Source organism: Amia ocellicauda, chromosome 5 (genome assembly GCF_036373705.1).
Source record: "Amia ocellicauda isolate fAmiCal2 chromosome 5, fAmiCal2.hap1, whole genome shotgun sequence".
NCBI lineage: Eukaryota > Metazoa > Chordata > Actinopteri > Amiiformes > Amiidae > Amia > Amia ocellicauda.
Window position 1 is genome coordinate 51464207 of NC_089854.1, and position 23807 is coordinate 51488013.

The 23807-nt window shown below is 38.0% G+C and overlaps 1 protein-coding gene across 3 annotated transcripts in view; it reads right to left on the reverse strand.

Annotated features, from left to right (window-relative positions):
• apaf1 (apoptotic peptidase activating factor 1) overlaps positions 1-19804 on the reverse strand; it is a 66984-nt gene extending 47180 nt beyond the window's left edge. For 2 of the 3 annotated variants that reach the window (XM_066705637.1, XM_066705634.1), the window contains exons 1-21: positions 19661-19804; positions 18320-18517; positions 17364-17553; positions 16082-16279; positions 15762-15945; positions 15242-15354; positions 14253-14384; positions 12701-12939; positions 12308-12475; positions 11317-11448; positions 10651-10764; positions 9838-10022; positions 7975-8101; positions 6989-7114; positions 5819-5950; positions 5499-5624; positions 5007-5168; positions 4197-4325; positions 3946-4071; positions 2819-2938; positions 2289-2414 (exon numbers count right to left, since the gene is read on the reverse strand). In XM_066705637.1, the coding sequence (XP_066561734.1) occupies positions 2289-2414; positions 2819-2938; positions 3946-4071; positions 4197-4325; positions 5007-5168; positions 5499-5624; positions 5819-5950; positions 6989-7114; positions 7975-8101; positions 9838-10022; positions 10651-10764; positions 11317-11448; positions 12308-12475; positions 12701-12939; positions 14253-14384; positions 15242-15354; positions 15762-15945; positions 16082-16279; positions 17364-17553; positions 18320-18457 (2967 nt within the window). In that variant the 5' untranslated portion in view covers positions 18458-18517; positions 19661-19804. Of the gene's footprint in view, positions 1-2288; positions 2415-2818; positions 2939-3945; positions 4072-4196; positions 4326-5006; positions 5169-5498; positions 5625-5818; positions 5951-6988; positions 7115-7974; positions 8102-9837; positions 10023-10650; positions 10765-11316; positions 11449-12307; positions 12476-12700; positions 12940-14252; positions 14385-15241; positions 15355-15761; positions 15946-16081; positions 16280-17363; positions 17554-18319; positions 18518-19173; positions 19251-19660 lie in introns of all 3 variants that reach the window. The other variant, XM_066705636.1, reaches the window with a different exon arrangement.
• Positions 19805-23807: the final 4003 nt, after the last annotated feature.

Below are 23807 nucleotides of genomic sequence, written 5' to 3' on the forward strand. Positions count from 1 at the left end.
CAACTGTGATTAAAAAATCTGAAATTAAGAAAAAAACAAAGGAATGTGTTTTTATATAAAGATTTACAGCTGATACAAATGTAATATGTCTCCTGCTTTCCTTTCCCCCAAAACCAGAGATGTTTATAAATATTCATGTCCTGAACCTCTTAAATTTTCTTTAAAATAGAAGTGTTCTTTCTTTAAAATGGAAGCCAAGTCAAGGATTATTCTATCTGAATATAGTTTTATTAATCATAAATGTCAAACACATTTTGTTTTTTGTTTATATATATATATATATATATATATATATATATACACACACACACACTCACCTAAAGGATTATTAGGAACACCTGTTCAATTTCTCATTAATGCAATTATCTAACCAACCAATCACATGACAGTTGCTTCAATGCATTTAGGGGTGTGGTCCTGGTCAAGACAATCTCCTGAACTCCAAACTGAATGTCTGAATGGGAAAGAAAGGTGATTTAAGCAATTTTGAGCGTGGCATGCTTGTTGGTGCCAGACGGGCCGGTCTGAGTATTTCACAATCTGCTCAGTTACTGGGATTTTCACGCACAACCATTTCTAGGGTTTACAAAGAATGGTGTGAAAAGGGAAAAACATCCAGTATGCGGCAGTCCTGTGGGCGAAAATGCCTTGTTGATGCTAGAGGTCAGAGGAGAATGGGCCGACTGTTTCAAGCTGATAGAAGAGCAACTTTGACTGAAATAACAACTCGTTACAACCGAGGTATGCAGCAAAGCATTTGTGAAGCCACAACGCATACAACCTTGAGGCGGATGGGCTACAACAGCAGAAGACCGGGTACCACTCATCTCCACTACAAATAGGAAAAAGAAGCTACAATTTGCACAAGCTCAACAAAATTGGACAGTTGAAGACTGGAAAAATGTTGCCTGGTCTGATGAGTCTCGATTTCTGTTGAGACATTCAGATGGTAGAGTCAGAATTTGGCGTAAACAGAATGAGAACATGGATCCATCATGCCTTGTTACCACTGTGCAGGCTGGTGGTGGTGGTGTAATGGTGTGGGGGATGTTTTCTTGGCACACTTTAGGCCCCTTAGTGCCAATTGGGCATCGTTTAAATGCCACGGCCTACCTGAGCATTGTTTCTGACCATGTCCATCCCTTTATGACCACCATGTACCCATCCTCTGATGGCTACTTCCAGCAGGATAATGCACCATGTCACAAAGGTCGAATCATTTCAAATTGGTTTCTTGAACATGACAATGAGTTCAATGTACTAAACTGGCCCCCACAGTCACCAGATCTCAACCCAATAGAGCATCTTTGGGATGTGGTGGAACGGGAGCTTCGTGCCCTGGATGTGCATCCCACAAATCTCCATCAACTGCAAGATGCTATCCTATCAATATGGGCCAACATTTCTAAAGAATGCTTTCAGCACCTTGTTGAATCAATGCCACGTAGAATTAAGGCAGTTCTGAAGGCGAAAGGGGGTCAAACACAGTATTAGTATGGTGTTCCTAATAATCCTTTAGGTGAGTGTATATATATATATATTTATTTATTTATTATTTTTTCCTTTTTCCAAACATGTTAAATAAGTCTACATGATCTTTCATGTCACTTTTTGGCTTTAATAATGAAAAAAGAATTACACTCATATTATTTTAATTGGAAATGTTCTACTTACTCCAGGGGCAGGTGTCCAGTCATGATGAAAGGCTTCATTAATTGATTTGAAATCATTAATTGATTTCTCAAATTTAGAGCATGCTTGGGACTAAATACAAGAAACTTAATGTCAAATTCAGTGAGCTCCTTGCTGTAGTCTTTTTTTTTAACAGTTCCCACAGGGAAAATAGCTGCTTTAAAAAAAACACATGGTCTTGTCAATGCAGAGTTATAATGAATATCTGAATCCCTCACGTTTTTTCCTGACTGTCCTTACAGTGTGCACAATTAATTTTGCTCCTAAATGCACAGTGTAGATCTTATCAAGGGAATCACATTTTCTACATTTAATTACATTACCACGAAGAATACTCTTGGGATGAGGTATGCAGATGAGTGTAGCCTTTTTTCAAAATAGAGCAGACTGCACCTTGAAGAACATATCAAACAATGTGATGAACTGGGGGTCTCACTTGGCAAAACTCATTATTAGACCAGAGCACAATTTTTGTGACATTTTTTCCTCCTGAAGACCAGAGCACAGTGACAAGAGATTTCTGCTCTTTGAAATCTGAATTTAAAATGTTACACAAGTGCCCTATATGGACAAGGTTCATGATGGGGTATCCGTACCTTCACAGTTCCATCCCTTCTGCCCAGAGCTGCAACCAGAGGGTCTTTACAGAGACAGGAGCAACGAATGCGAGACTCCTGTTCCTCTGACTGATAAATCACTTGTCCTGTCCTACCATTTCTCAACTGACCAAGAAAACAAAATGACAAGAAACAATATGTCCATAAGCATACATACAGCACGGTGGCCACATTGTACCGAAGTAGAAAGAGTAAATTAAATCTACCTGCAGTAAAAAATTAAATACAAAAAACCAGGTTGTACACAATTATATCAAAACAATGAGTCTCTCCTAACAATTCTTAATATTCAATATAAGTATGCAAACTAATAATATCACCATCACCTTAAGCCTCACAAAAATATAATTTAATTTTCATAAAGGTTAACATTGACTTACACCATAAAAGAATAACAACACACTTTGAAACCTATTTTCTAAATGAATTAATAAACATTAATGTTCTTATAGTATCAATATAATATTTAATTCCCCCACACTCCCTCACTGTAAAGAAATATGCTGTACCTGTAAATGGTTTCTGTTGTCTGCAGCCAAAACAGTGATTTCGTCCTGATCAAAAAGCACATCAGAGTCTCGCTTCAAACACACAGAAGACGACTTGTGTACTTTCTTTGTTTCCCAAAGCTGGCAAGAAAGGAAACGGTGCTTATGAAGAGGTTACCAAGACTTTAATTGGGCAACAAGATGTCAAGAAAAGGAAAACAAAGGAAAGATCAAAGTTTTTATAAAACAAACATAAAATTGTCTCGCATTCAGTTTTGGTGCTAGTTTTGGTCTCTTTCTAATTTACATATCACTGATCTGAAAAACTCGCTGGGAAAAAAACCTTTGAAAATGTAATTATGTAAATTAGCCATTATTACCTCCAAAGTATGAAATGACAAAAAGCATGACAAAATGTGCAGTCTAAATAAATTTAGCTTTCTCCATCTACAGCTGTGTGAACGAGAACTTTTAGTTATGAAAATGAATAAATTTTGAGGATACCTATACCTTTAACAAAACATGGAAACTTTTACGTAAATAACCACACAGAACATGAATAATGAAATTGCATAGGGGACTGCATTGAAATATAGGATTTATCAAGTCCTTATGGCTTTATAAACACATTTGGAATATATACTGTTGAGTGTCAGTTTCAAGTTCGGACCATCTGTCTGAATGAAGGCACATTGCAGGCGTCTTCACGATTAAAAACATGTCCCTAAAAAGCAAAAAGGGTAACACTTGTGTTCCCTGAGTGGGTAGATTAGAAGCTACTGGTTCCAAATCCCCATAAATCTGTATGACGTTTTGCTCTGAAATTAGGAGAATGTGACAGGGGAAAGAAAAGAGGCATCATGTGCTAGAGTTAAAGATGAGTTACAGAGCTGGAACGATTTTTAAAAAAGAAGAAGATGAAGAAACATCTTATCCTATAAGTTAATTTCTCACCATACCCACATGAAGGTGGTGGTATTGATAGCGATGAGGCGACATGCATTCACACAATTGGCGAGTCCAAATTTAGGCACATGCAAAAAAAAAACAGCTATGGTGGAAATGAAAATATATTTCTGTGAATGAAGTTTTGTTTCAGTGGTGTGGTGTTAGCAGCATGGTATCACTGCTAATCGCCCACCGCTTACCCTGACAGTCTGGTCATCTGAGGACGAGAGTAATATAGACCCGTCTGGAGAGAACCTCACACAGTGCACCCAGCTCAGATGCCCACTGCAGTCAGCCACTTTCTTATTGGACTCGATTTCCCACAGCTAGAGAGACGAGAGAAATAAAACCTTCATTTATATTGGTTAATTACACTGAATGCCTAAGAAATATTAAGTTTAAGCTTGATTTACAGGGGGAAATAAATGGGGGGGGAGAAAGGTTTACATACCTCCACAGTAAAATGGGACAACGCAATGGCCACTAACTGGCCGGTTGGACAGAAGTCACAGGACTGAATGGTGCTGTGCCGACTGGTTTTGATTTCTGACAACAGATTAGAGGTTTCAACATTAAACACCTGGAAAAATTGAAAAGAAGATGAAGATGAATCCTTTTGTTCTTCCTAATAAATTCTACGTTCCCTTTCACTGAAAGGAAGGGAGAACCATAATAATGTACTATGTTAGTAGCACTTCCAATGACGCAAATTAAAGCTAGGTATCAACGCTCTTACAATTGGCTTCGGGGAGCCATTCTGCTTATATAGCAAGTTTACATATTTTAATGCCCAGATCCCACTCCAGCTGCGAGTTTCACAAAAAGAATGAATGGCTGTTCAACTCTGGGATTTTGGCGAGAATAAATAAATGACAAAAACAGAAGTGTGAGACAGCTTGCTGTTTGTAATCTCGGATGAAAAATTATTAATTAACACAGCCATGTGTGCTTTGCTGAAAGTGTTCTGTGTTTGTTTGAGGAGTGCATTCGTCACCTTTAAGAAGGGGGCAGGTTGCTGGTGCAGATGGGGGAATTAGACATGAACCACGCAAACAAAGGTCTGATAATCACATTCTTCCTCAGCCCAGCCTGGGACTAAGCAGCAGTGATCATTTTGACATCTGCGCCAATGGCAGACTTATTATCAACCAAATTATCAACAAAGAAGGCCTACTGCAAAACTCTCACTGCTAACCCACACAAAAAGTCTACATTACTGAGAACTGAACAGAGTGGAGTTGGATGTCTGGGGAAAACTCACAAAAACAGTATTTCTCGCAGCAGCGATAACCCGGGAGCCATCAGCAGACCAGGCGCCACACTTCACAATCACGTCCACTTCTTCAACATCCTCAGAGGGGCTGGGGAAGTAACTCTTAATGTCAATGGACTTCCATTCGTTCCCTGATGATACATCCCAAATCTGCAACAGACAAAAGGTCATTACACCCTCCCACACTTTACTCCAAAACCCCTTTCAGACCAACACACCAATCTGGGTCATGAACCACCATCAAATATACAAATTGAAGTACCAATTAAGAAATTAACATAGAAGCTGTTAACCTATGTGCTAATACATGTTATCTGTAGTAATTAAATTACTGATTGAGATGATTACGGTACCACAATGTGATGATTTAAGAGGAGCCTTATATCAGCCGCATGGTGCCGGAGGACTGAAATACAGGACACAAAAAAAATTATGATGGAAATTATTTTATATTGTGACTCTCACATAAAGTAAACATACCTTTAGTGTTCCATCACTTGAGAAGCTAGCCAGATAATCATCCTCCGGTGAAAAACAGCAGTGGTTGACAGATTCCATGTGTCCAAACATTGTGTTCTGAGACCCTGTCTTATTGATGTTCCACAGCTTAAACGTGAGTAGGTAAAACATAAGAGTGTTTAGTTGCATATAGAAACTTAGGTAGTTAATGCAGTAAGTTTGACGACACTGGGCCTGATATTCTAGTTGGTAAAGAATTAAATAAAACCATTGGCCATCTAACAAACTGAGCTTTTTCTACTCCAGGAATGTTGCATTTAAAAGCAGTTGTGTATGCTTACCTTGGAATAGCCATCATTTGAACAGGTAGCCAGTAAGATTCTACGGCTTTTGTTGGTAAACTGGCAGTGATTGACCTGTTCGCTGTGCTCATCATACGTTCGGATCAGTTTTCCCCTCTGCGAGTTCCAAATCTGCAATGAATAAAATATGTGCTCAGGAGGTATCCTAATCTCAGTGTCTGATTTTAGCCTGTGGTCAGTGAATGAACAACTCGATGCATGCTTTAAAGACTGAATGCAGCATATCCCCAATTATCCGTTCGTTCTAAGAAAGCTGTTGGATTATAATTTAGGTTAAGATCCGGTTTATGAGGCACATTATAAACCATCTCCAGCTTCCCATGCTTACTCCTATTTCTTGTCTCGTGGCAGCTGTGACCATGCTAAATTCAGTGCCGTACAGTAGATTTATTTTTGACACAGAGTGTTACAATAAAATTTTCATTTAATAGATTTTAATTTACAGGTGCAGTATCAAATTTGAATGTCGTAATGTTTATATGTTGAGTTCATATACAATGTAGGTAAGGTTTTTCAGTTATGTTTGTATACAAAAAAATCTACATTTAAATCTAAGGATTTAGCAGAGATTGCACGTGACCGCATTTACGTATCCCTAAGGCAGTGGTCTCCAACCCTGGTCCTGGAGAGCCCCAATCCACTTAATCTTATAGGTCATAATTATTATTATTTTTTTATTAAACTTTCTAAAACACATGGGATTAATTAATAACTACCCAGCTAAGTGTATTCTTGCCCCAAGAGGCTGAAGGTATTCAGATATTTGCTTCAATGGTTTTTAAATGACTGAATTTACTAAATCACCTGCTTAATTGTTCAGAATGAAATACATCCAGGTGTTTATAAATTAGTGACCACAAAATCCTGCTGGATAGGGGCTCTCCAGGACCAGGATTGGAGACCACCACCCTAAGGTATTCCAAAGTGGATTGGCCCAATACTGCATTCCCGAGGAACGAAGGCCCCATATTGGAGGACAGCCCACGGTATGACCAAATACACATTCTGAATAGACCAACATCTTGCTATATGTACAGTGTTTCTAACAGCATTATCTGAAACAAGGTGAAACAAGGCAGGTTTTGTGATTAATAACCATTTCCTGTAACCTTTCAGACCATCTTCTTGTTTTCTCAGTCTATGTAGTACCTTTATCTTCTTGTCTGCAGAACATGTGGCTATTAACTTGTCATCTGGAGAGAATGCACAGCAGAGCACTTCATCTTCATGGGCATCCATTTCCAGAAGTTTCTCCCCAGATGTACTCGTGAACACCTGCATTACCACAAGTGTGATGGAAAAATCCAGACATTTATGCTTAAAGATTACTTAGAAAGGGCATGAATTAATTGAGTACTTTCATTAGAAGCTAAACAGCTACAAATTATTTATTAACTTTCAGTCCGTTTATTCAACATTAAACTCCGAGGAAGTGTCGGATGACAAATTGTGTTTTCTAACATAGTGTGAGAAACAAGAGGGTGCAATAGCAACAACACAAAGCCAACAAGCTTCAAACTAAGAATAAACATTCTGGAAGAACAACATGTCTGTGTCTGAAACCAATCCCACACTGCAAAGCTTGTGTTTACATAACATTTGCAAGTCCATTAAAAAATATATATATATATATATATATATTTCGGAAGTACACAAGAAGCCGCAATAGGGCATGTTCATTTCAGATGATACAGAGAAGGACTCCAATCTGGAAACTAACCCCAATGACCTGCAGCAATGAACTGGAAGGTAGATTCAAGAATGCTGAAATTAATTTCTGAAAGGCGGTCAGCGAGTGAGGACCATTATAATCCTGTCATGTTTTCACAAGTGTGACATCAAGTGGCCATTTCTAAAAGATTTTTTGGAAGCAGTCTGCTTTCTATTTTTCATGACAAGCTACTGCAATATGCAACATTCGGAGATGAATTCTCGATGGCTTTAATGACAGCAGTGGCAAAGACTTAAATTTGAGCTCCTCTTCTGAATCGGTGACATCTGTATAAGAGTTATTAATAACACATACTCAGACGAATGCTCGTGAGATTTCATCCAGTACCAGGAACAATTAAGGAAACAGTCCCTGAAGGAGATATGCCACTTTACTACATGTCTTGAAAAAGTGCAGTGTTTACCTGTACAGTGCCATCTGCTCCACAGGATGCTATCCTTTCACCATCTTTAGAAAAGCAAGCATAGTAGATGGAATCCTTCTGCGGTTGTACAACCAGGCGGGATAAACTCTCTAAACTACTTTTGTTGCTGGGGAGTAAAAAACAAATAGTAAAGGGTGAAGAGTACGGTTCCCAGAGAGGGAGTGATTAAATTACGTAAGGAAAAAATTGCATTTTTACGGTTAAGTTAGAGATTAAACTAAATAAGGGTTAAATGTGGTCTGCAGCTGAATTAGACACAGTGGTTCATATTGGGGTTTTGGGGTATATGCATTTGGGTTAAGGTTGAAACAAAAGGTAGTCATGTCAGTGTCCGTTATCTATTGTATCGTTATATTGTCATTCTTGTCCAAGCAATACAACAATGGTTCTGAAAGCTAAAACAGGGGAAACAGGAGAAGAATAAATTAAACTGAATGGAGAGGGAAACGGCATTGCCTTTCACAAGATAACACGATCATGATTTTTCCTATACTCCATTCATTAGCCAAGTTTTAGACATGTGCAATGAATGCATCTTTGATTAGGACACCTATTGAAGACACAGAGCATAATGAAAATTAACGTCCTGTCCCTTTCGTGAACAAGTGTGTTTTCATCATGATTAGAGATGTTAATAGTTCACAGTTTAAAATGTTTTTTTTTTTTACTTAATATAGATAACATAAAATAAGTTAAATAACTATAGAAACTGACGGGTAAAAAGGATTAATTCCGTTGGTTGGATTATTATTGTTGCACCCTTTCGGTTTCCTGTGAGATATGTATTGGATGTGTGCTGATACAATTAGGGCACGAGAGGGTGTTCTTCTCTGTCACATTGATATTCACTTCCCAATATGCCACATGCTTTTATTTACGATTTTCCATGTCATCTTTGGGAGCAGGAAATAAGCAAAGTGGTGTGTGTGCAAGTTTTGACAAAAAGGGATACCAAACTTTTAAATGTAGAGCTCAGCAAAGGAACGATGCTGAATCATTTTAAAAAGTACTAAAGTATCCTTTGCATACAATGTACTTTACTATGATTGGATAGGATCTAATACAGAGATTGTGGGGCTCGGACAAACAACTACGCAAGCATATGCAGGTAGTAAAAGTGACAGAACTCAGGCTGAAAACATTACCTGGATATGCAGTAAATTTCAGTGGTCGAGGATATTGGATTAAAGAAGCTTGTGTCATTTTTCCAGCCAGATTTCAAAATGGCTGGATAGCAAATCTCTACTCTGACTGCTCTTCATCAATCGAGGGATGTCAGCCACGGTTTAGACAAGATTGCTAAAGCTTTAGTTGTCTTTTCTCAGACAGGTACACACATTGTTTGTTTTAACCCTTGCATTAATACTGAAAACAACAGTAGGTATTTAGTCAACAATGGGAACTGGGAACGTAACTCCTTTTGTTGACGTATAATAAATTGGAGAGGATAGCATCTAAAGTTTTAGCGACAGCACGATAACATTGCTGTAATCTATAAATTATCGCTTCTCTGATGAAGTAGTGAATGTCATTTTGATAAAATATTGCCTAATTGTTTCTACATGTTTTAAATAAAATATATATATATATATATAAATAAATGGGCAGTAAGGTGCAGAAAACATTAAAAGGGTAGAGTGGTCATTTTAGAAAAACGGTCCCACCAGCCCCTTCCATCACTTCCTACTGTGAGACTAGATTTAGATTTTGGTGTCATATCTGTTGGGAGTTGCAGGATTTAGTTCACAGACCCTGGTGAGCACAACTTCCTGAACTGCCCTATATTTTGCTGAAACTGGGAACATTACAGTGAGTAAGTCTAAGTAAAAAAAACGTAATTACATCCAGTCCAGGTAGAAGGCTCCCTTCTTTGTCTCTTCCTCTGCTCTCAGTCTTGCTTGACGATATACCTCTGAGGAGTTGGGCTGACTGAGGCCCAACTGATAGACATTTGGAAAGGGCCTCTGTTCCAACCGGTGTCCATTCAAAGACAAAAACTCCTGGAAATTATTTCGAACCATCCTGTTCTGAATGGGAGAGGGAAACGGTTAAACAGTTACATATGTGAGATTAACAATAATGTATCATATTGTTCTAATACAGTTCCAACACCACAAATCAAGTTTTGTACGGTTGGGATTTTAAAGTCAAAACACAAGGATACTACAGGATACTACACAGTTCACAGTAGGCTCCTCTTTTCCTGGACTTCCATTAAATCTCAAACAATGTCTGATTAAACAGCAACAAAAAACTACATTAATTAACCTTAACTATCACTTCTGAAAAATCCTAAGAATGGAAGAAAAGTAAATTACTGATGGATTCCTCAAGTTGTCCGGTCATCAACCTTTTCTTTTAAGTTTGCCACAAGAATGGACATCACTTTCTTTTCGTTACCCCAGGGAGCCAATCAGTTTAATGGATATACTGGAGTCACTATACCTAACTATATAGTACACTCACTTGCTCTAGAGTCCTAATAATACAGTCACTGTTGACTTACTTTTGGAAAGCAGAAGAATCTGACATCTTATGTAAGGCTTGACATCCTTATTTCTAATGTACATTGTGAAGCACCAACCCCTAGAAGTAGGAGTAAATACACTTCTATATGCTACTTTCACCCAAACCAGGGAAAATCTTGATACACACCTCCTTGTCCAGCATGCTGCGGTACTCCACATAGTCATTGATGACATGGGCCGGTCCCATGACCCGAGCCTTGGTCTTTACCCAGTCCAGGGAGAACAAGAGTGAGTATAGCTCCTGGAGGGCAGAGGAGAGCATTTATTTTCTCATCGCTCCATGGCCACAACAATCAGCAGCCTCAAGGGAGGCGGAAAAAATGCAGACAAGCTGCAAATTCTCGAGTCTCGGGTGTTGGTTTGCTAATGGAAAACGGGTAATGTCACTGTGCCCCAGCCTCCTCAAATTGGCAGAAGCAAGTCACTGGAGAGAGCAAAATGCTTGAGATGATAATCTTGCTTGCCCGTGAAACGAGTGTCTCACTTGAGACTTCATTAATACCGCAACAAGCAGTTAAGCGGGCAGACTCGTCTACTCAACACACATGCAGGCCTGTGAAATCAGACTGACTTTAATTTTAATGACCTCAGCGGTGGGACATCCCAGCAGCACCATCACCAAGCTGTAATGGTGTCCTGGTAGGTGTTTGTTTGCCCCCCCACTAGAAGAACAGATTGCCTAACATTCAACAGAATAACAGTAGATGTAACTTGAAGTACGGCGACAACAGCAATACTTTTTAATTCAGTTTACAATGAAAAGCCCGTGAAATAAGTATGGTTACACACTTACCTCGGCCAGGTTTCCATTGGCCATGTGATAGCCCAGGTATCTGAACCAGTAATGGCACTCTGTGTCACCAGTGGTTGGAGGACCACTTTTATAATGCTTCTGGTACTGATGAACCACTTTGGAATGAAGCTCCTAACCAAGTAATAGGGACACATAAAGGTTTACAAAACAAAAGTCAAAAGGCTCTTTTCATACAAATGCAACTCAATGGTAATAATTCAGCATAGAGTGTTTTAGCACATCTCATCACAGGTCTAGGTAGAGAGAGAAAGCAATCAGGGAGTTGCCTTCTGCAATGATTTCAAGAACTGTCCATTACTCATTGTCTCTTAAAAGAATTATGTAAATCTGTCTTTCCAAATAATACAAAAATAAACTTGTGGCAAAGCTCATGTCCCTGTCAGAGTTCTTTGATTTAACTGAATTATTTATAAAAAAAAAAGTGAACTTTAGTCCTCCTATAGTTTAGAAATCAATGAGGAAATGCAATGATTTTCCTCCCGACCATTATAAACAATTTGGAATAAATATAAATGCTATTCTGGAGGATTTGCAGTTGTTAAATGCACAGGAGCCCAAAATCTGACAAAAAGACCTCCCCAACATGCACCTTCAGGTCCAATCCTCTTTTCTATACATTGTAAATCGGGAGAAACTGAAAATGGGGCTGTGCTGTCAGCCAGCATACAGACACAAAATCCAGCAAGAGCTGCTCAGTTCTGCTGGCGATCTATAAGCCTAGAGAAGCTCTGTTAGCCAAACAATTGGAGGATCCCCTTGCCAGCCCTGCTTTACTCAAACTGGGCATTATTTAAAGACAGGGTGGTTACCCAACATAGAGGATGGGTGTGTCTTATATGAACAAGAAACACATGATGAAAGATTCTTTAAATCTTTTCCATTCTGACTGGAGCCCTGTCTTTTGGTAAACTGTTGGGATTGGGAAGGTCACATTTGGTTCTTATCGCATCATCAACCATCGCTAACACACCTGAATCCTGTAGCGGTTCTGCTCTGAGAGGAAGTCCAGTTGCAGGTCATGCAGGTAATAGAGGTAAGGCCTCTGGTTGCAGTCACGAAAGAGTAAGGATTTGTTCACAAACTCTTGAAGGATGTCCTCCACGTCCTCGGGTTCCAGATCCCAGAGGACTGAAAGAACCTTTTACAAATATTTAAACATGTTAAGGGAAAACAATTAAAACAAATCATGACCTCACCTTCTTAGATCTTGGCCTTTTGTGGCAATTCGTATGCAAAGGGTGCTATATCATATCAAGATTGATTGTTTGATAGATAAATACACCACAAGTGATGTTAGCAAACATCAAATTTATGAGACCAAGCACAACAATATTTAGCACTGTGCTTCTGGGAGAGATCTTACCTTTGCTGGCACTTTGACATCCTTCTCCAGGACCGTTAAATCTTTGTAATACTCCTTGAGATCCTCTTTCAGTACGTCTATGCTGACTGACATGGCTTGATCTAAAGCCTCGTAGTCATAGGAGGAAGACTTGCGAATCCTTTTAAACTGCTTGTTTTGCAGCTGTCGTAGGTAGTAATCCCAGCGGCCTGGGAATTCTCGCAGCAGAGCTCCAATTAGAGACACCACAAGAGGAGACCCTGTGGAAAAAGAGGAATCCAACAGTCAGATGTTCCATGTACCTCTTGCCATAACTGATCAAAAGAAAGACTATTTATGTAATTTCAATAATATATTTATTGAATGAATATGGGGAATATCTCAGTAAGACATGAAAAGTGGCAATTAACTTGTGTCTAACTCTGATAAACCTAGAAGAGTACAGTCCCTTTTCTTTTAATTCAGCTAGAGAAGGAGGGACAGTGGTCAAGCAAGACAATGCAGGTTAAGAGAGGAAGATAATGCCAGGTAACAATGTATTTTTGTGCCCTAAAATAAATATGAAAATGAATGCAAAAGGTAGTGAATCTAGAAGGTTCACGAGAATCATTTGATCCAGAGTTGCAGAAGCGTATTTTGTCTCACAAATGTGTTTAAGCAAAAAGCACCCCCCCCTCCCCACCAATAAACAAGCTAAATTAAAATATTTCCAACATTAAAAATAAACCCATAAATAAAGCATCATGCTTCTGCTGGCTTTTCATCAGATTAGCAGGACCCTGGTGATTACAAATTCTTCTGAGGCTGCAGTTAAAGGTTTAAGTGTCAAATCAACTAAAAACCCAATGTTAATTTTCAATACTTCTCTGTATACTCCACATAGAGAAATTCCACAGAGTGGGCCCTGCAGTATCTTCCCAATCTGTACCAACACGATTAGAAATTATTAATGCAGGAAAGTAGGGCAGCAAATAAATTAATATTTTGTTCAAAACCTTTGGGAGACATTAGGAGAAACACTAAGGGCATAATGAATTGTCTTTGCATACTATATGAAACAATTTTCTAAAACACCTGCAAAAAGCCCACTTTCAATTAAATGTGAACATGTATAATGTATGAAGTAAAATATCACCATGTAATAGATATTCCGTGACCGAATCCTCCTAAAGCCGCAACCCCCAACTACCCCCCACTACACACACACACACATTACAGTACCTAATTTGGTCCCATTGTTCTGGTTCACAGACTGAATTTTGAAACGGGCAAAGGCAAGACAGTTTTTCAAATGTTAATTTTTGTTTCCTCCAAGGATGGATGTCTCCTGGATTTCCCCTCCCCCATTTTAAAGAAAACATAATTTTCAAAAGGCAGCCATGAGGCCATCTGCATTAGACTTACTTGAAAGATCATCCCTTTATGATGATGATCATTATTCTGGCTGCAGGTGACATCAAATACAAGGACATCTTCTGTAGATTACTTTTCAAGATAAGGAAGGTGAAATTGCTTGAAACCTGACATGCATATATCTTCCTCTCTCTCTTTTTATTATTATATATTTTTTTACCTTTGCACTCATGTACAATGCGTCGAGCCTCCTCTGGCAAAGCTGTTACTTTCTTGTTTACAAACAGAGCTAGCACTTCCAGGGCCTTGTCTTCTTCCAGCCCATTGCCCACAGACACTTCATGCTTCTGTCCTGAAAATGAATAAGTGCCATTTGTGTGAAAGTCATTTAAAAACTCAACAGCACCATTCGAGCAATTACCCCATTCCAAAGGTGAGGAAACATTTTTAAGTTTAGTTTTTAATATGTAATCCAGCAAGTGGTTTCTCAGTATCATCATATTGGCCAAAGACTTGCTGATTGGTGCTAACTGGCCTTCTTAGGTTATATAACCATCTTAATATAAAAAACAAATTGAATTGTAAAATTCTATTGAATTGTATTGTACACAACAAAATAAGACTACTTTTTGCAGCCTGGTAATAAGATTAGTATATAAATAAATATTGTAAGAAAAGTCAATTTTGATGAAAAAAGTTTGTATTGCTTTTCAGATAATTGTTATTGGAGTTTAAATTTTAAGCATAAAAAAACAAAAATATTGCATAAAGAATACTGAATGTTGTAATATTATTTATGAGCTATTGTTACCAGGTACTATTTGAAATCCTGAAAACAAAAGGGAACGAACTAAACATCTTTAGTTTTGACAAATGTACCACTCACATAATAGTAAAAATAATTACATATATATATATACACATACACATATACATATATACACATATATATATATATATACATATATATACACATATATATATATATATACATATATACACACATATATATATACACATATATACATATACATATATATATATACACATATATACATATACATATATATATATACACATATATACATATATACATATACATATATATATACACATATATATATATATATATATATATATATATATATATATATATATATATATATATATATATATATAATTTATTAAGTGTAAGCATTCACACAAGACCTGTCACAGAATCACTCAGGCTCCGATCTCGGGTAGTGAGGAGAACTCTGCACTGAATATCAAAGGCCTTCAGAACCACACTGTCCCAGATGTCATCCAGAATCAAAAGGGATCTGACGTTGACAATGGTAAAAAAGTAAAGTAAAAGAAAAAAAATCAGGTTCAGAGGTGAAGGGGGGAAATAAATAAATAATTCACCTGTAACAACAATACGCAATTATAAACGCCATTCCTAATTAGCTTTCATTGCTCTTAACAGTTATTAAATGTAACTAACTATATACTAAGTGCTGAAATAGCTGTTAAATGTAACAAAATTGAAGGTTACAATTTGTGCAATAAGACTTTGAAATCTATATGCAATAAATATACTTTTTTTAACATCATTTAACAAATAACATTATATTTAAGATCTAGGTTGCTAAACTAGAGAGCAATTCCCTTCCTGAGCTTTAACCATTTATTTGCAGCGGATTGGCTTAAAGCACCCTGAGCTCCTCTACGGAATGGTTTTGCAGACCTGGGGTATTTGCGGAGCATGAGGAACCTGAGACGGTCTCGGGCCTCCTCAATGGAGTTCGGGGGTCTGTGGGAGGACTCGGAGTCCTGGTCCAAACGGAAGCACAGGGACTGAATCTTGACCAGAAGCCCTGCCTTGTCCAGCTGCCCCACAGACAACCACTGGACTCCCCCAGGAAAGCACTCTGAGACATGAAAAAGAACAAGGTCTGAGATAAGGTAGCTGCCCGAGACAAATACTAGAAGCTTGGAAGTAAATCATAAAGGATTTATAATAATAATTTGCACTTCAATGCTATAGCACATACTTAGAGCACTCACCTTTAAGCAGAGTTTCGTCCCTCAATGCCTCAGCGGCCAGCACAGATTTCCCAAAGCCTGCCATGCCGAAAACAGTGACCCAGCCAGCACCCTTCTGCAATTTGTACAGTTTCTCTCGAATGCGGTTGATTAGCTCTGGTCGACTGACAAATACACCTGGTCTCTGAGGAACACCTCCTTCGCAAAGCACTGTCTGGACTAAAACACAAAATCACCCGTCATTTAACTTCTGGTCCCATCCACACCAACAAACAAAGCTGCCAGATAGCTAAAGCTTGATTCCGGTTTTATATTCTGCCACCATTTCTCTCAGGTACTCATAATTTTGCCTTCAAATCAAAGAGGCACATTAGTTTGCACATTTAATTAAATGTATCCCTTTGAGAGGATGATAAAAATTCCCTGGTCATGGGATGTATCAATGGGATTTTTATTATAGATGTATCATTTACACCACATAGTTGTAAAAAAATATAGGCCTATATACGTTACCATTTATTCTCCACTCCAAACACTTTCATATTAAACAATGGCCCACACAAATCAGTAGTGAGTCACCAACTCCACATACAAAGCAGAGTTGGGAAGAGGTACTGTACCAGCTAACAATTCGGAGCTGGCAGTAATTCTTCAAAGGACTTATGTCTGTTATAAGTAATCACTATTCCTGAGGTAACAAAAGCAGATTTAAGGAAAGCTGACTGTCTGAAAGAGTAAGACACATACAGACATAAGAGAAAGACATAGTAGACTTCCCTAGAAGAGAGTCATGTTACAAGTTACGTATTACCGTCAGGTATGTGCTTTGGGTCTCATTTAATTGCTTTTACTTTACCGTTATAGTAGAATATTTTGCCTATATTTTTGGCAGTAAAGTTTTAAAAAGTGTGATGTGTTTGTTGTTGTTCCATTGATTAAGCACCTCAGCCCCAAGGACATGAAGACACACTGTAGTGGCTTTAAGAGCTCATCTTTGCTCTGTATTTTTCTATTGTACTTTTCTCAAGAAATAATATATCAGCCTGTTGATTTGTAACTTTCTCAACATACAACATGTTTTACAAACACATCCATGGTTATATAAATGAGAGCTCAATCATCAAGATAGTATATAAACAGTTGAAGTAGCCTACCCATTTATCAAAACAATCTTCTACAGAACTGGATCCTTTAATACACTTATGGTAGGAAAACTGTTGCATACTCAAATTACAGAAATTATTGTATAACACTGATTCTTCATAAATAGGATTATGCAATGAATCAAAAGAGCACAACTAACCATAAGGGGTGCCTCCTCCTAAAAAGCTTTTCTCTGCTTCCGGTGAGATAAGAGGAAGGTCACTTTGCAACAATGAGGCAAGGTCTCCGTAGCCTTCACGGATTAAAGCATTATAGAATGAAATGTAGGTATAGTTGTCCTTTCTCAAAATCAAATCAATCAATGCAGCTGCTTGCTCCTTTCTAGTCAACTGCAAATAAAGAACAAAAATGAACAGAGACACATTAATTTTGAAAACCACCACAGTTGTGCTTCACCTTCACCGGTGACTAAACTGCACAATGTGATTTTCCTCAAAACCATACCCGGGTGTACTGGGGCTGCCAATTCTCCAGGACTGTCCTGCAGCCTACAGGCACAATTCTCTGACTTATCGTGAATAAGCTTACATGAACCCAAACCCTGTGCCAGATATGAATGCTGTAGCCATACGCAAACCTGTTATGCTTGGGTTTGGTATTGTGTTTAGCTAAATTAAATGCACATGGGTTATTATGGTGGTTTAATTGAGTATATAGCTAATATTGTGCCTAAATCATGCAAAAGGGTTAAGTTTAGGGAACAGTCTAGGATTAAAGTTTGTTCTTGTTTTAAGGAATTCCTTGTGCACTTCCAATACAATTAGAATTGTGTTTACATTAAAACACACAGAGCTGTGGATTCGGCATAGCTTATAAAGAGTTTTGTTGGCGAGAACTGGGGTTCAGAGTTTTATATGGGTTTTTAACTAGGCGTTGTGTATCTTATCCTATAGAGAGCAAAATCACTGTATTTGGCCCTGCAGTAGAGCTTCCCTGATGAAAACAAAAAATAAACATGGGACATTATTTAATTGTTAGCCAAGTTATGGTTTACCCTGTATGCTTTGGTGATACTACAGGGGTGACGGGGGGGGGAACAAAAGAATGATGGTAAGCCAACCATAAAACAGTATTCTTGAGACACAGTAAACCTACCCTGGCTTTCACCTTCTCTTCTTCCTCATTCGTGAGCACTGCATCGCTAACCATGTGATCCATGAGATATGAAGCCTTGATATCCGCCTCCATCTTGGCTCTGGAGCGCAACAAACAGCTGCGTGCTCTTTCCTCCATAGCTGTGGCTCTGTGGCAAACCACACATACAGCTCCCACAGAGGGCAACGACTCTTCAGGCTGCAAAAGACACAAGACCGTAAATATTATTATTTTTTTATTTATTTCTTGGCAGACACCCTTACAAAATATAAGCTTAATACAAAGTGCAAAAAAACAGTGCAGTTCAAATTCCAATTACACATTTAAATGTACATATTACAGTGCAATTCAAACCATAATACATTTTACAAATCCCAATTTACACAAGTGTATACAATACTATATGGTTCACCTCCTAGCTTGCAAAGCTCACAGGTCTTTTCTTATTCCCTTCATACACATAGTTAGTATCTACTAGACCTGATAGTGCATAGAAGTGGTGTGCACTATTGTACACTGGATGATTGGACATGTCTTTAAATTACCATGTTCATGTCGTCTGTTAGTCCTAAAGTGCTAAACTTAAATCACCCCAGAAGTATGAGAATTTGTATTTTAATAAGTGTGTTTAAATAGACTGGACTGGATTGGACTGTATATGCCATACAAGCGGTAGTGGAGGAAACCATAGTTCTTTATTAACAAAAATAAACTATTGCAAGCAGCCATGTTTCATAATCCCACCAATTTTCCCACACACGCAGAAAGTGTAAGTAATAGCCTAAGACAAACGAAACATAATTCTTAAAAGAAACAAATCAGTTCAAAAAAGAAAAGGGATTAAAATGACTCACAAAAAGGTCTGACTGAAGCGATCTTTCTGTACAGGTTTCTCTTTCACTTTAAACTTTGATCTTCAACATATTCAAGCCTGTTAAACGATTTTCTAGGCAGAGCACTGCTGTTTGCAAAAGTGTGTTTTTGGGTAGTATTTTACGATACTGCCTTCACATAGCATTGTTTTATTGACAATAACATTGAATACATAGTTGTGTGGTTTATCCATATGCTAATTTCCGTTTCCCTATACAGTCGCAGCTGATAAGCAGCTGTGTCGAGTCACTACATACAGTCTGGAATAACAAACTACTAGTTATATTAACGATTTACTTTAATGTTGTGAAAACAAGATTAATTTACAATCGATCTTTTGGGGTAATAGGAGATTAGTATTTAATGATATGGCATACATCAGCAAAGTGTGACAGAAAGCTGGAATAACAAAGACACGGATATCTAGAAAACAAGCTTCTTTATGGACAAACTACAGATGCCACTTACTCAGAAGGTTAGTAAACTTTTGCCACTTGGTTTCTTCAACACAGCCCGACAGGGTCTCATGTCCAGTGTTATATGAACTCTTTATCAGCTGCTCCAGGTCGGTGTGTGTTTACACTTGTCTGTGAAACCGCCCAGTTACATTTCAATTTACAGTAGTACTTCCTATAACAACTTCCCTTTTCTGCGTGTAGCCAATGGCGTCGCTTCGTTGGGTCACATGACTAGCGGACTGCGCTCGCTGTGAGTTACTGTATCTGGGCAGATAATTAGCTGCACAGGCTGTTATGTGACAACGAGCATAGTAGTGATATGTATTATGTGATAAAAATACTAACTAAATACATATGAACGAATGTATTGTGTATGTTGAAAATTAATTTCGTATTTGGATTTCATTTTATTCAACATTTTTAATAGTGATAACCTACACTAATAAATCATTAACCAATTTTAATAATTATATAAATGGAAAACATAGTATATTCATACTTGGATTATGTACGTTAAACGAGATATGACAATATGACGAACGATACTCCGTTCTGTAGTATAATGTAGAGAATACGAAGATATTGTCAAGAGGTTATGTAAATGTCCTTGTCATTAAATTGTGTTGTCTTAAATTGGTGTCACTAGTATCAACATTGTTTCATTGTACCACCTTGCATATTACCGCTAATATCAAAATTGATTAAATTAAATCAAACGCCAGCAACTAAATACATGTGAACGTATAGATTTTAAGAATCGGTTTTGCTGAAGAATGAAACGGCAAGAATCATGAATGAGAATTTACTGCATCTCTCATAATTTACTGGTTTTAAGCCATTTATAGCCTATATATTTTGGAAAGGTTTTGTAATTTATTTATTTATTTATTTATTTATTTATTATGTGTATTTTGAATGCGTGTTTTAGAATTATGTATCACCCTAATAAAAAAGCTTTAATTTGTTATGTATATTGTGCGTAAAGCACCTGCCTTTTGACTCTATGTCCTATGTTTAGCATACTATTTTTTGTTTGTTTTACTAAAATAAGACATTCTTGGCTGTCTTAAAGGTTATTTTGATTGTTTTCTCTTTAAGTGCTGAAAGTGATGGAAAGTCTGCATTTTCTCAACCTCTCCCTCTCTCTCTCTCTGTCTGTCTATATATATATATATATACACTCACCTAAAGGATTATTAGGAACACCTGTTCAATTTCTCATTAATGCAATTATCTAACCAACCAATCACATGGCAGTTGCTTCAATGCATTTAGGGGTGTGGTCCTGGTCAAGACAATCTCCTGAACTCCAAACTGAATGTCTGAATGGGAAAGAAAGGTGATTTAAGCAATTTTGAGCGTGGCATGCTTGTTGGTGCCGGGGGGGCCGGTCTGAGTATTTCACAATCTGCTCAGTTACTGGGATTTTCACGCACAACCATTTCTAAGGTTTACAAAGAATGGTGTGAAAAGGGAAAAACATCCAGTATGCGGCAGTCCTGTGGGCGAAAATGCCTTGTTGATGCTAGAGGTCAGAGGAGAATGGGCCGACTGATTCAAGCTGATAGAAGAGCAACTTTGACTGAAATAACCACTCGTTACAACCGAGGTATGCAGCAAAGCATTTGTGAAGACACAACACGTACAACCTTGAGGCGGATGGGCTACAACAGCAGAAGACCCCACCGGGTACCACTCATCTCCACTACAAATAGGAAAAAGAGGCTACAATTTGCACAAGCTCACCAAAATTGGACAGTTGAAGACTGGAAAAATGTTGCCTGGTCTGATGAGTCTCGATTTCTGTTGAGACATTCAGATGGTAGAGTCAGAGTTTGGCGTAAACAGAATGAGAACATGGATCCATCATGCCTTGTTACCACTGTGCAGGCTGGTGGTGGTGGTGTAATGGTGTGGGGGATGTTTTCTTGGCACACTTTAGGCCCCTTAGTGCCAATTGGGCATCGTTTAAATGCCACGGCCTACCTGAGCATTGTTTCTGACCATGTCCATCCCTTTATGACCACCATGTACCCATCCTCTGATGGCTACTTCCAGCAGGATAATGCACCATGTCACAAAGGTCGAATCATTTCAAATTGGTTTCTTGAACATGACAATGAGTTCACTGTACTAAACTGGCCCCCACAGTCACCAGATCTCAACCCAATAGAGCATCTTTGGGATGTGGTGGAACGGGAGCTTCGTGCCCTGGATGTGCATCCCACAAATCTCCATCAACTGCAAGATGCTATCCTATCAATATGGGCCAACATTTCTAAAGAATGCTTTCAGCACCTTGTTGAATCAATGCCACGTAGAATTAAGGCAGTTCTGAAGGCGAAAGGGGGTCAAACACAGTATTAGTATGGTGTTCCTAATAATCCTTTAGGTGAGTATATATATATATATATATTTACACTACCGTTCAAAAGTTTGGGGTCACTTAGAAATTTCCTTGTTTTCGAAAGAAAAGCAATTTTTCTGTCCATTAAAATATCATCAAATAGATCAGAATTACAGTGTAGACATTGTTAATGTTGTAATTGACATTGTAGGTGGAAACGGCTGATTTGTAATGGAATCTCTACATAGGCGTACAGAGGCCCATTATCAGCAACCATCAGTTCTGTGTTCCAATGGCACATTGTGTTTGCTAATCCAAGTTTATCATTTTAAAAGGATAATTGATCATTAGAAAACCCTTTTGCAATTATGTTAGCACAGCTGAAAACTGTTGTGCTGATTAAAGAAGCAATAAACCTGGCCTTCTTTAGACTAGTTGAGTATCTGGAGCATCAGCAATTGTGGGTTCCATTACAGGCTCAAAATGGCCAGAAACAGAGAACTTTCTTCTGAAACTCGTCAGTCTATTCTTGTTCTGAGAAATGAAGGCTGTTCCATGCAAGAAATTGCCAACTCTGTATACTACTCCATTCACAGAACAGCGCAAACTGGCTCTAACCAGAATAGAAAGAGGAGTGGGAGGCCCTGGTGCACAACTGAGCAAGAGGACAAATACATTAGTGTCTAGTTTGAGAAACAGACGCCTCACAGGTCCTCAACTGGCAGCTTCATTAAATAGTACCCACAAAACACAGTGAAAAGGCGACTTCTAGGCAGAGTTGCAAAGAAAAAGCCATATCTCAAACTGGATAATAAAAAGATTAAGATGGGCAAAAGAACACAGACCCCAAACAGAGGAAGATTGGAAAAAAAAGTGATATGTACAGACGAATCTAAGTTTGAGGTGTTCAGCTCACAAAGAAGAACATTCGTGAGACACAGACCAAATGAAAAGATGCTGGAGGTGTGTGTCTTTGACATTTTAATCTGGTCTCTCCTAGATGCATTCTAGGAGAGACCAGATTAAAATGTCAAAGACACACAAACACACACACAATTTACCATACCTCCAGAAATCACAGATTTATTCCTTATCAACCACCAACAGGCTGTGTTTCGTGCCAATCTATTCAAGCTGTTAGTCAGCACAGTTTAAACCTCACAGTTAGCTCATAGAATATATCTTTGCTGAAATTATGCCTTTTTCTGAAATTGGAGAGTATGCAGTTTGCTTCATCAGCAGGCAAAGAACTCCCAAGCCTGAAAAATCCTGAGGAAGTTCACACTATGGTTATTCCTCCAATGTATTCCCTCAAGCAGAGTGCTCTGAGTTAATTAAGATAAAATGAAATTAAAAATCAACATTTTGATCTGTTTGACTCAAAGTGCTAATTAATGAATTGTTCACCTTTTTTTACACTTATAGAAAATGTCACTAATCAGGTCAGTGAACATGAGTGTTCATTTGTTTCCAAATGTTTAGAAAGACTGCTTTAAGGGTACTCTTGACGATTATCTGCTTTTGACTACCATTACATCTTGGTAATCCAGTAAAACTAACTGATGTAAAAATACTCTGCTTAATACTTGGTATTCTGATTTATTTTCACCTGTTTAAAATATTGTAACTCCATAAAAGCAGCTTTGGTAGTATCATGCTCCATTTTCAAAGAAGCTTATAAGTATAGCCAGCTAATTTATTTGAGAGCTGCTTGTAGCTGTAGCTAGCTATTTATTTCTCCAAAGAGTCTTCAACAACAGTGCAAGCCTATTACACACTGGTATTTACAGTTATTTACAGAATAAAAGAA